General features: G+C 45.5%; 2 protein-coding genes across 2 annotated transcripts; both read right to left on the bottom strand.

Annotated features, from left to right (window-relative positions):
- Positions 1-170: 170 nt before the first annotated feature.
- On the bottom strand, positions 171-2,272 carry LOC124657407 (ABC transporter G family member 5-like). The gene has a single exon (XM_047195961.1). The coding sequence runs from the start codon at positions 2,064-2,066 to the stop codon at positions 171-173; it is 1,896 nt and encodes a 631-aa protein (XP_047051917.1). The 5' UTR covers positions 2,067-2,272.
- A 9,036-nt stretch (positions 2,273-11,308) lies between these two features.
- On the bottom strand, positions 11,309-12,684 carry LOC124657406 (putative cyclin-F2-1). The gene is made up of 2 exons (XM_047195960.1): positions 11,938-12,684; positions 11,309-11,389 (listed from the first exon to the last, which is right to left on the bottom strand). Exons 1-2 carry the CDS (start codon positions 12,682-12,684, stop codon positions 11,309-11,311), a joined length of 828 nt encoding a protein of 275 aa, XP_047051916.1.
- Between the last annotated feature and the right edge of the window lie 770 nt (positions 12,685-13,454).

Below are 13,454 nucleotides of genomic sequence, written 5' to 3'. Positions count from 1 at the left end.
GAACATCCTATATTATGGAATATTATGCAACAGAGGTAGTAATAGTTACCTTTACTTATTACTATCCGCCCAATTTACAACCAGAATTGTTTCATGATTGATCGAAACAAGAGATTTAAGCAACACTTGCAACCAAAGAAGGAAGATTTCCAGCAGAGATCATCAGTCCATCATGGTTTGGGATTAGATGAGAAGCAAGACGGCGAGGAGGAGGATAATGCTGATCGTGCGGCGGCGCCCTTGAGCGTGAGGGCGCACCTGACCCTGAGCACGGCGTAGCCGAGCACCCTGTAGAAGACGACGAAGCCCAGCATGACCCCCACGTTCCTCCACCTGCACTCCTCCCCGATCCCCTCCCGCCGGAGCACCTCGTCGCCGGTCGCCACGCACACGCCCATCGCCCTGGCCACGCACCTCCCTCCGAACTCGTTCAGCAGCATCGCCTCGAACGGCCACTTGAACAGCGACAGGTAGTGCATGGGCACCCAGTAGGCCGGCATGGCGGACTTGGTGATGAAGTAGCCGGAGAAGAGGAAGAAAGAACCCATCACGCCCTGGATGGCCGCGTTCCCCACCACGAAGTCCGGTGCCACCGCCGCGAAGCACACCACCACCGAGTTTGCCGTGTACAGCACCAGCCAGATGAGCAGCACGAAGTACCCGAACGCCGGCGCCGTCCGCCGCAGCCCCGTCAGCCAGTACGCCGGCGTCGCGAACACCGCCGCCAGCACCAGCTGGAACGGCAGGAACACGGCGGCGTTGGCGACGGCGTAGGCGGATACGCGGTAGGCGCCCGAGGATGTCTCCTTGGCCAGGATCTCGCGCTCCTGCAGGAACACCGGGAGCGCCTCGGTGGTGGAGGAGAGGAGGAAGGTGAGGAGGAAGGCGAAGAGGCCGACCCGCTCCGCCGCCTTGTCGTCGCCCAGGTCGTAGAAGATGGAGCCGAGGGCGAGGCCGGCGATGAGCATGCACACGGTGCGGCACGCGAAGAGCTGCCGCGTCCGCGCCACGTTCTTGAAGAAGCGCTGCGACAGCACCGCCACCTCGCGCGGCCACGAGTTGGCGTACCCGTGGCTGCTGTTATCGTCGTCGTCGTCGGTGGCGGCCTGTATTAGCTTGTGCTGGTGGAAGAGCTGCTGCAGCGTGCACCGGTCGCGGCGCTGGTGCCGGTGGAGGTGGACGCGGAGGTCGTCGACCGAGTCGATGGCGAACTCCACGGTGTCCACGTGCGGCGGCAGGCGGAGTCCGGCGTCGGCGAGTAGGGATCCGAGCGCGTCGACGCTGCCGTGGTGGAGGACGGAGCCTGCCGCTAGGAGAAGGACGGCGTCGAACATCTTGACGATGCGCGCGCCGGGCTGGTGGATGCTGAGCACCACGGTGCGGCCACGGGGCGAGTCGGCCATAGAGCGCAGCGCCGCGACGATCTGGAGCGCCGACGCGCTGTCGAGCCCGGAGGTGGGCTCGTCGAGGATGAGCACGGCGGGGTCGTGCACGGCCTCCACGCCGATGGACACGCGCCGGCGCTCGCCGCCGGAGAGGTCCTTGACCCTGGCGTCGGCCACGCGGGACAGCGCGAGGTCGGAGACGAGCGCGTCGACGGCGGCCGGGGCGTAGGCGGCGGGGCCGAGGCGGAGGCGGGCGCTGAAGTGGAGCGTCTCGCGGACGGTGAGGAGCGGGAAGAGGACGTCTTGCTGGGTGACGTAGCCGCAGAGGCGGCGCAGGGCGGCGGCGTCGACGGGGGTGCCGTTGACGCGGAGGTGGCCGCTGTTGGAGGGGTGGAGGCGGCCGGAGAGGACCTCGAGGAGCGTGGACTTGCCGGCGCCGCTGGGGCCGACGATGGCGAGGAGCTCGCCGGGGCGGGCGCGGCAGGCGACGTTGCGGAGGACGAGGCGGCACCGGCTGCTGCCGCTCATGCTGCTAGGAGGAGCGTCGCCTGGAACGGCAGGGGCGGCGTCGAGCAGGAGGTCGTCGGGCCTGCTCCATATCTTGAGAGGGTGAGGCCGGCTGGAGACGGTGATGTGGTGGTTGATGCCGCCGGCCTCCACCTCGCACCCTCCTCTCTTCATTGATCCGATCGGCGGCGACGGAGCTTCTTCTTCCTCCGTCTCTGGCTCTAGCTAGCTGCAGGTTTATCCTCGTTGGTGTTGGCCAGCGTCAACTCAAGTGAAGCTTGGAGGATTGGACGGCATTGCCGAGCTCAGTTTGGATGCTTCGTGGGTGTGGTGTGGGAGTGTGAGCTTGCCTTGGAGTGGAGTGGCACATGATACGAGTGGGTCTGCGTATACGTGCTGCATATAGATCGACCTGGTCGATCTGCTCCTCTTCTTGGAAGGTGGCACATATAAGTAGGGGTTTAATTGACCAGTCTACCCTTTCTAACAATTTTAATTAACCGGATAAGCCTAGTTAGGATTTTTTTTTTAATGGAGGAAAAAGGTTTGCCTCAATCTATTAATTAAGAAGATAATTTCTCAGTTAATTACACAAAAACTGGGCGAAAACCATTAGTTAGGATTTTGTGACATTCTAATGGAGCCTTAAAAAACTTAACTAATGAAAGATAAAATGTCTCAATCAATTGCATTGAAAAAAAAAGTTGTTTCTTACCACACTTTCGTAATCGTGTGATGGAGATCTTTCGTTCTCTTTGTTTTTTCACGGATCGAAAAGCAAATATTTTTCCATATCCATAAAATCAAGCTGAAGTAGTGTAGCCATAAATAATTCTTTGGATCATTTCTGGTACTCCGTCCGTTCGGAGCCGCATCGGCACTTTTCAAGAAAAAAAAACTCCACCTTTTTCGACAAACTTGCCATTCCTTGTGTCGTCCTCTTCCCTCTGTTCACAAACCCGAGCGGCCTAGCCTCGCCTAGCGGTGATGATGTCAATGGGGAGTTCATAATGGAAGATACATGGGATGTCATGGAGAGAGAACTAGGGGAACCAAAATTTATTACATCTATCTCAACGAGTAATGAGTGGGCCAATCTCCGGAATGTTGTTGCTCAAGGGGTGTATAATAGCTAAAGGGCTGCTATGAATCATCATTGAGGTACAATGCTATTATTTCATCTTGTGCAATATGTAGCTTGGTTTGTTTTTATTTATATTTCAGCTAACAAATGGTTGTATTTAAATAAATTGCAATATGCAAATCATTTGTGTCTTGTGTTAATTCCATGGTTTACTCTTGCAGATATGGATCATTTGGGTAGCTCAAGTCTTTTACGTGGACGGGGAAAGAAATAGCTTGCCATATTTCCTTTTACTAGTGTTAAAAATATGTTGTTGTTACTCTTCCACAAATTCAATGCAGCTTGAATTTTAGTGTTGAAAATGTGTTGTTATTAGTCAAGAGTATGAACTTTTCATCCATACAATCTCTGCTTGACTTGGTTGTTTCTTTGCTGAGATGGCATGCTTTGTTGGCAGCTTGTATTCTTCATGTACATGTAGCCAAGGAATAAATTGTTCGTGGTCATGAATTGCGTACTTGTTGTGCTCAGTCTTAGACATGTTACATGTGCTTTATTAATTGGCAGAGATGAGGAGAACAAAAGAGCTTGACAAGGAAGCTCATTTGTAAGATTATGAACCAGGACTAAAATAATTAGGATTTATGATTTGAATTATGGAACTCGTCTGGACTTATGAATTGGTTTCGGGTACAACATCCAATTGTAGTGCAATGGAATTCTAAAATTATAGTAATGAAGCCCATTTAAATTTTTAGGATCTTGTTTGTTATCTGGCGTCAAAGTTTGTCAACTTGTAGCATTTGATTCTTCAATGTTGAGAGATATTTGCCGCATGGTTTGTTTGAAGTTGGCAGTTTAATTTATTTTATCTGTTCTAGCTAACGTTGCCAATTTTAAAGCTTGTTGCTCTCTGGTTCTGTCTAATTTACACTGTTGCTCTCTGGTTCTGTCTAATACAATGTTGAGAGATATGCAGCTTGCTGAACCAAACAGTGGTAAAAGGAAACACTTTCAGTTACTACACCGAACCAAACAGACCTGGCATTTTTCCATTACATTCATACCTGTTAACTTTGTGGAAGAGGAACAACAACACATTTTCAACACTAGAAAAAGGAGTACCAAAGTTGAACCAAACACGAACTCATGTGCTTTCCAGCCATAGATTAACCACTGCCTGCCCCCTGCTTGCATGTCCAAAACCCGTGCTAAAAAATCTGGACGCACCTGCATCCATGTCTGTTTTACAACGTACCGCGCATGCGTGCATTAATTAATTTCCATATGAGAAAACAGCTGCCTGCCTGCTAGCACCGTTTTTTTTTTACATGCGCCTACGGGCTTGTTTCTACAAAATCTAACTTACGGGCTGACGTAGAGAATTATGAAGGGATTGTTTCCTCAAATCATGTGAGGAGAAAGATATGCACCACCCAGGTTCATCCACCTCATCCCGCAAAACTACCCCGTAACAAAAATCCCGTACGTGTAGGATTATTGCATATATATTTGTGATCCGAAAATAGAAGATATTTTAGCTCTGTATGCATTTTGTTGGCTGCTACTCCGTACTAATCGTGGTGTCAGTAGCTGCCTAGATGATGATAGGAGTACATGATGATATAAATCCATACTGCATGTGCATGCATGCTAGCCAGGTCGATCTATCTGGCTTCTACATGGTACGTACATATGCAGCCAAACAAAAACTTATCACTACTTGATCATCGATCGACTCATGTACAAGTACAACTAATAGAATGTATATATCTGCATGCGGCCTCGGCATCAAGGACTTTGAAACAAACAATGACAGTCTGCCAGTAAGATGGTTGTTTAAGTTAATTAGCGAGCATGCTATGTGACAAGAACTCATCTAAAAATAAATAGTTTGGATCCGAGAATATTTCCCAAATATAGTTGAGAGTAGCAAATATAGTTGAGAGTAGAGGACTTGATTTTTTGCCGGCCATCTCATGAGTGTAAAACAGAGATTTTTGCATTTTGGGACATTTGACATGCAAAGTACATATACAGGAGGATAATAGGCTTTGGAACAAGTCAGTAGTCACTCAGCAAAAAATGCACGCTTGTACAACATAGCAATGGTAGAAAACATATCCATTTCACCGGTAATGCATCTCCATGAGTCGAGACCATGCATAGTTATTCGTCGGGTTTCAATCAGCCAAAACTTGGCTGTATGGAGCCACTTAATTATGTGATCATTTTCGATCGGAATATATCCACTTACAAGATGACCAGGATACCCTTACATGGAATTTGCATCAAAATGGTCAATATTCCATCAGCCCTAAAAACCCCCGTTGAAAAAAAAATGTTCGGTAATTCGTCATGTTTTTTGAATGTCATTTTTCTATAGCCACCTAATCAAGGATGGTGTTACTAATATGTTCGGTAATTCGTTAAGGGCCTCATGAATAGGTTACATGCTCTTAGCTGCTTGATAGGCCGAATGAAATGAATAGATGTTGATTGGCTCAAATAAAAATTGATACCCTTAGCATGCATAATGGTATCTATATATGTCAATCGGCGACAGTCAGGTGGCAAGCGGGGCGGGATGCGGGTTAGATGTTTGCACTAACTCGGACTTAATTTTTCTTTTTGGTCGGCGCCCGCTTGCAACCCTAGTGATAATGGAAGTCAAGGCCAGCTTCATACCGGCCTCTATATATAATACCAATGAACATGGGTACAATCTCTGACAACGGAGCTCATGCATGTCAAGGGAAATGAATCAAAAGTTTATGATACAACATAAACTAACTGTCCCTATGTCATTAGAATACTTTGATCGATAAATTTCTTATTATCTAGCTAGCCATTTTATATTTAGTAAAATTGAGAATTAGCAGGCTAGCTAGGCTTTGACGTTCACATAATAATAGTTTTATGAAGGATAGACAAGTACGTGCCGTTTAGCAGGAATCAAGCTAGTTTCCTCGAGAAACTTGTGGTGGACGATGGCCGGCTTTGACGAGGCACTGTACGTGCATGCATGCATTGCTCTGATTGAGATCAAATTCGTGGCCAGGATGAGTTTGTCAGTTTGAAGTCGTTGGCTGGTAGCTGTGACAGATGATCGGTGGAGGCAGTCGATCCATCCATCGTCTCGCTAGTGGAAGGAGAGCTAGAGCGGAGCCAAATCAACCATGTCCACCAGCTGATCTGGTCTGGTTGGCAGCTAGCCTCCCGTGACCCTCCATCCCGCCCGTGACCATCCTATCTCCACTCTGTCCGTATACTTCTTTTCTTTTCCAGCTTGCTTGTCTCCTTCCTGTATGTATAAACCCGAATTTTCTTTACCTACCGGAACATAGATGCGCGCCCGTAAATCTTGTGGATTAACCATAGAAGTTTTCAGCATTTTATGTGTATTGAATTCTTGAAGATCAAAGTAAAGGCAGTTTAAACACCCTCACTTTCTAAAATATATCATGCCGATACTCGGAAACATGACATAATTATTTGAAACATGTCAGCACCACCGCACTAGATTACTTGTTTGGTTATTCCTCTCTAGAATATGAAATCCAATAAACGGAGAAAATAGTAAATTCCTTTGTGCCCATGTTGGACAATACTAACATGCAGGTGCATCTTTACTCAATTACCTATAGTAATATGTGATGTGCAGGTAGTGCAAATGCGAACAAGATGCACAGTAAATTCGACAAGAAATGCACAGTCAGATAGCTAATGATGATTTAAGGCCAAGCAATCCTGAATCCGTAACTGAACCAATGGTGCAAATCTTATTTATAGCACGCTGCTCTTCATCTGAGGAGGGATACCACCCAAAAGGAAATAAGTTTTTTTCTCTGGGATGACACGGAAATAAGACAAAGAAAGTAGGCATGTTGCCATGTCAAGTTCTTCAAGAAAAATATATAATAGTATCTTGTATAGTATCATCTTTAAACTTTGCATTAATTGCATCACTTCGAATCATGTTAGCACTTCTCTACCAGCTTGCTCAGAATTGTTTAAATCCTACAACTAAATAAAGAGCCAACATCAATATCTCTACCACGAGATACAACAGAAGGTAAAGATTTAGAAGATGCAAGTTATTCGAGGAGTGTATACTGATACAGGAGCCGCTTAATATTTTTTTTAGAGAGTCTACCTCTACAGCGAACATGTGAGTCACTAATAACAAAATAATCTTCACTCACTATGTCACTAGTAGCTGTTGCATTTATTGGGTGGTTTCCTTTATCTTTGAAAGATAATCTTTAGTGAAAAATCACAGAGCCATACTTATCCCATTCATACATGGTAGGAGAGACTAAAATCTAGTCCCACGTTGCTAGTTTATCGAGAATTGATCTCTTATAAGGAAATCATTCCTACTATTTTTATGAGCATGAGAATAAGATAACTACATGAGCTCTCCTCCTCCTCTGTTGTCTACACCGTCATGACACATGTCGTGTCGTGTTTCGTGAACGAGTTAGGACCTATGCCACATATACGCCACACGAAAAACATGAGACTTTCATCTATGTCTCCCCCATCTCATCTTTCGATGTGCCCCGAGGGAGGGGGTAGTAGGTCTCTTGTGATCCTACACGGGAGAGAGGCGATCGGGCTTTTGGTAGCGCTCTCACGTGAATAATGCATGGCATGTCCTCCTATACCGCAGCAGAAGACCTCTTCCCTAATTATGAATACGTCCCGGTGTCGAAAACCTCTCCTTTGACATGCCTGATGCTGGCAGCAACGCTAATGTGAATGTGTTTTCTTCCTCCTCACAGTACACGTTCTTGTTTTATATGTTTGAGATCGTGTTAGATTTACTGTTACTTGGAGTCATTTTGTACATTCTACTTCAGTCTTCACTACTAGTTCGCATGACTAGTTTAATATATATTTTGATGGTCATGATTCATCTACTATTTTCATGGATTAAATATCATAGAAATTTTCCCCAATTGTCTTTGGGCATCCTCCATCTAAGGTGAATTATAAGAGATGGCATTCAAGAGAATCAATTGCATGTACCATCTTGCATGGTCTCATTATTAAAGAGCTGAAAATTCCAAAAAAAAAATAGCAATGGGAAAAGGGGTAGTGGAGAGTCTTGATTTAACAATGTGCGTGTTAATGAGATACTCTAGTGGTATGCTTTATTTTGACATACTCTCGCACTCTTAATTAAAGATGAAAACCTTTTTCATGTGCATAACACGCAAGTGTTAGCTATAATAATTAGCGGATGAAGCTTGCTACCCGCATGGGTAGCTACACACCCATGCAGTATACCAATATGCAAGCCATATTAACTTGTTTTAGCTCAGTTTCCTAGTAGAACGTGGAATTCTAGTGTATAAAAGTGGTTTCCGAATTTTGATTTGAACTTTTTTTTGTCAAAGTCAACTCAATATTCAAAAAGTCAATGCAAAATACGTTGGTGAGTTGACTTTGATCAAAAAATATTCATATCAAAATTCGGAAACCACTTTTGTACACTAGAATTCCACGTTCTACTAGGAAACCGAGCTAAAACAAATTAATATGGCTTGCATATTGGTATACTGCATGGGTGTGTAGCTACCCATGCGGGTAGCGAATGCACTCTCTAATAATTAGACTGGTTTATATTTAGTTAATTGTCCTAATATAGTTTTGTTGTAACCTTCTTTGCCAAACAAGCTTGTAAACTTACCATATACCCAACCTTGATGTGTGCTTTAAGGTGAAATACTTGGTGGGTTATCTAGGCTTATCAACCATGAGTGAACTAATATTCTCATTAATTCAAATTAAACTCTATTTTTTATAATTTTTGTTTCTTGCCCGAGGATGATCAAAGTTTAAGATTAGGCATGTTGATGAGGAATTTCACACTGATCTTTTATCTTTGTCTATACTGGATATTCTCAATTCTTCATAATATTCCTTCAACATGCCTACTAATAACTACAAAATATGCAAATATCCTTTCTTATTTTGTTTCTTGCAGAAATTGACTTATCACGATGAAAGCTGAGCATATATGAGAAGTACTACAAGAGGGAAGGTTTTCCAAGTGTAGTAAAATCAACTGAAGACTTTCTAATGTGTAGCGCACACCAGCGGTCCCACCGCAACCGCATTGATCATCCACGAGGAATTTCACAAAAGGGCATATGTCCAATTCACATGAAATTGCCCCGAAACCCCGTTATCGTCTACACCATGTAAAGAAGAGAGGATGTTGCTGCAAAGGAGCACACACATCCATCTAGAACCATAAAACTAAAAGGATGCTCCCCTAGCCACCACCCCATCCCCACCACATAGCCACCCCACCCCATAGTACTACTTGTAATTTCAATTCCATCATTGAAAGACTATCAACATTCACCTTCTGTAATTCTCATCACACCATTCTCTGTTTGTGATTTAATCATGATTCGTAAGTAGTATCCTTCAGAAATGCTCGATAAAGGGCGCCCTCATCATTCCCCGTGCTAACAAGTGGTGCAACCAGGTTCATCCTTCGGATTTTTCCCCTTCCTTGTTCGCCATGTGTCGACCGTGGAGCATATCCCTAGGCCTGTTTTTTTATATAGATACAAATACAAAAAAAATATTTCAAACGAAGCGTCCAACTCAAGATCCGCTTTGAATGGTTGTGCTAGTCGCGTCGATATCTTCAAAACTAGATCTCATGTTGATAGCTTTTGCGAACTTTTTTTTGCACTACTTTCAGTTGTTAGGTTGCACTTCCTTGTGTTCTTTTTTGCATCGTTTTTTACGTGTTGTTTCATCTGCGCTTGCCTCATGTACAATCGACTTGCCTTACATAGTCCCTCTCATTCACTGGGGTAGCGCTCCCGCGTGTGGACCTCGTCACCCTGCCACGTGCACCCATGTGTCGTGCCCGCAGAAGCCCCCATGTTGTGCTCGCTCGCCCTCCCGTGACCTGCCTGAAGAGCGCTCTGCAGATAATCGTGTTCAGTTTCCTTGGGTTAAGGGCCGAGACCTAGCCTTGTAGCACCATGTTCACATGAAGATTGGATTACATATATATTTACACAGATGTTTTCTATTCTCTCTTGATAGGTACCCAAGAAACTGTAATCGGTACAAGGAAGGTATCACCAGAAGGAGAGGAATTCTATGCGAAACCCCAGTGGTAGAGATATTGATATTCATGTCCCCATGTGTGTGTTCACGTGAGAACCTTTACCATTCTAGACTATTTGTTTCATCTTGATAATCAGTGCAATCTCTTTGTGTCGGTCTGGGAAAAAGAGACTGACAAAACCTTAAAAAATCACCTTTCAAGCTTTATCACTTCCTAGATTCAATAATTCCTAAGTCTATAGGAAAGAAAAACTATTACTTCATCTAAAGCCGGATTTAAGGTGACGTGGCCATGCCATAGCGCTAGTAAAATCCGAGTGGCAAGTTTTTTCCGTTAACTTTTATCTTCACCGTTGTATCCTGACCTAGTGGTGACATGGCGGATGTGTGGCAGCTGACATGGAAGAAGTTTTGTGACATTCTTCCTGTCACCATGGACGCCACATGGACTGTGACTCAGCATTTCCGCCATGAATGTTTTTTTTTTGTAACTGAACTATGATGATTTCATCAGATGGGTCTGGTCAAGTGGCCCAATTATGTACTGCCAGGGTCCTACATTTATTGCCTACTCGATTTTGTCCCATTTCGGATCCCAAGCACATTACAACAATCATACTAGCAACAAATAATCACAAAACTAACAGAAATTCATATCAAAGATTCATTGATTCCCATATTCATATCATATACTCTATTATTGTATCCAAAAAGAACATGTTCACAGAAACTGCTACACCACATCACAAAAACTACTACACCACAAGTATCAGTTTACTAGAGGCAAAGAACATTCTAACATTATTGAAGTAAAGGAGTGATACCCAGTGATGCCATACATGTAAAGCTCGATATTCGTGATTCACCCCTATGCGTGAAAATGGTTTCGTGTTTTTTGGGAACTTAGAAGTGTCATGCACATACAATCAGGGGATGTAGTGCATGCGCAGCCAGAATACATGTGTATGCATAGTGTCCGAATACATATGCAACAAAAGAACTCGTGAACACCACAACTCCACACAAGCCAGTCAAAGATCTACACGCAACATAATGAAAACATAGTTCCATGTGTAGTAAATAACTGACCTATGTACAAGGCATTACAAGGAATTAATAATCGACCAGGATCATCTTGTTCATGATACATGCTTTGCATCGCGATCCCATACATAATTGATCATCTCGTCGAAGTACATCTCATGCATGAATTGATCGCAAATCCAGATTAGGGTTTGGGTTCCGGCATCAGCATCGCCATGGCCTCTATGCAACCCATCAACTCCACGGCCTTGTACCCAGTCAACTCCTCCGGATGATTACTCAACAAGGTTTAAAATAGCGTGCTAAATGAAATAGCGTCGGTCTCCTTCAAACGCTATGGACGCTATATCTTGCTAATTACGTGCTATATTTTAAATAGCGTTTTGAAAAAATATCAAATGTAGTCTAAAAATAAAGGATTTCGCTAAAAAGTTTGGATATTTAGTCCAAAAAATGACTGTATCATACATACATAACCACATACAACAAATAGATCTCTAATTTTTCAGAAGGCTAACATCAGCATTTCACAAGGCAACAACATAGTATAATTTTTTTATTAAGAATAATCAACATTAGCGATATTAAGTTCTAATCTATAAGAGGAACCAACATATTGCAGTTCATCATCACGAAAAAGTGAAAGTAACTTTGCTTGAAAAAATAGCGCGCTAACGCTATGAAGTTTTAGCACGATATATCATGCTATTTCACAAATAGCGCCATAGCGAGTGAAATTACTAAATTTTAGTGTAGACCCTCCAAATATGCTATTGCATGGTATTAACGGAGAAATAGCGCGCTATTTTAAACCTTGTTACTCAACGGCACGGCCAGGATTTGCCTCGCTAGGAACAGCGCCGAGGCAGCGACGGCGGACGGAAGGATCTTGCCGACGAACCTGAACTCCGGCAGCGTCAAGTCCACAAGCCGCAACGCGAGCGTCCTCACCAGGAACTCGTCTTTCCGCTTGAAGAACCTCGTGAAGCGCTCGACGAACGTGAATGCGGTCGGCCCGTCCATGACGCAATCCAGATCCATGACGAGCTCTCGCTCCATCGCCTCCACGGCAGCCACGGTGGTCCCGACAAACTCTTCGACGACTTCGGCGTCGGCGTCGAGCCTTCGCTCGCTGCTGGTCTGCTCGTACTTGACGGCAAGGGAGACGGCGGCCGCCGCGACTAGGCGGAGCGCCTCGTCGTGGGATGGCACGGGGCGCACGGTGAGGACGCGGTCAAGGTAGGCGACGGCGCGGCAGAGCGTGCCCTGTGGGAGGTCGCCAAGGTGCCGGGCGAACGCGTCCATCCAGAGAACGAGCTCGGCGCGTATCGACGGGCTGATGTGTCCCTTCTGCGTCGTGGACATGTACTGTGCGTCAGGGTGCTCCCTGGGGTCCCTCTCCTTGGCGCGGAGGTCGGCGTCGATGTCGGGCTCGCAGGGATCGGCGTAGAACTGCAGCTGCATGTTGTTCTCGGTTTTCTTCGCGCCGGCGGCGGAAGAGAAGGGACAAGCGGCCACGACGGCGGCCTGTTGCAGGTGCTGCATCGGCTGGAGCAGCATGTTGGCCGTGGCGAGGGCTGTGTCGCCGGTGATGGAAGAGATGACCGAGCTCTCGAGTAGTTGCCCGATTCGGACGTCTAGGGCTAGGGCGAACAGCAGTGTAACACAGGCGGTCTAGGGCCAGGTGATGCATAGGAGTGAATTTATATCGATGGCGACGGCGATGGTAGTTTGCTGATCCAGTTCGGTTTCCTTTTTCGACATGATGTTTAGGTTTCTTTTCTTTTTCTGACATGCTGTTTTCATTTCGGTTTGGGTATCCCGTATCCGACTCCAAATATTTTGGCTGAACCGTCTTCCACACTGCCTTTGGTCATGCACTTCCAGTCTGTGAGAGTGTTGCACTTCCGTGTTGCACTTCCGTGTTGCACATATATTCCATGGTGTTGCTAGCGTGACGTCAAAAAACTTAATCCACATGCATTTATTGTCCCTATAATTGCATGAGATTACTGGAATAACTAAGGGCGCATCCTTTCTCTACATCTGGGAGATCTTCTCCCTTGAGCCATGATTTACCGGGCCAAGTCAAAGTCAGGTTGTGTATCTAGTTGTCGGTTGCCAACAATCACTTCGGCCAACAATTCATTTTCGGCTCATTTTTGCATATTGTTTGGTTGCCAACAAAGATGGATTTTGGGTAGGGGTGAAAATTCAGCTTTTTTGGTTGCATACGGTTCGGTGTTGTGGTTACCCATTTCTCACGAGTGGTGACATTACCTCACACTACTGTGAACTAACTAATAGACAGCATATCAAACAAACATGTG

Source organism: Lolium rigidum, chromosome 5, assembly GCF_022539505.1.
Source record: "Lolium rigidum isolate FL_2022 chromosome 5, APGP_CSIRO_Lrig_0.1, whole genome shotgun sequence".
NCBI lineage: Eukaryota > Viridiplantae > Streptophyta > Magnoliopsida > Poales > Poaceae > Lolium > Lolium rigidum.
The sequence above is the reverse complement of the archived record's forward strand: the minus strand, read 5'-3'. Positions and strand labels throughout refer to the sequence as shown.

Excerpts from the sequence above, each read along its gene's own strand:
- LOC124657406 (XM_047195960.1), bottom strand. The coding sequence starts at position 12,684 with ATGCTGCTCCAGCCGATGCAGCACCTGCAACAGGCCGCCGTCGTGGCC. Across the intron at positions 11,390-11,937 it reads CCGTGCCGTTGAGTAACAAG|GAGTTGACTGGGTACAAGGC; the intron begins GTTTAAAATAGC and ends AATCATCCGGAG.
- LOC124657407 (XM_047195961.1), bottom strand. The coding sequence starts at position 2,066 with ATGAAGAGAGGAGGGTGCGAGGTGGAGGCCGGCGGCATCAACCACCAC.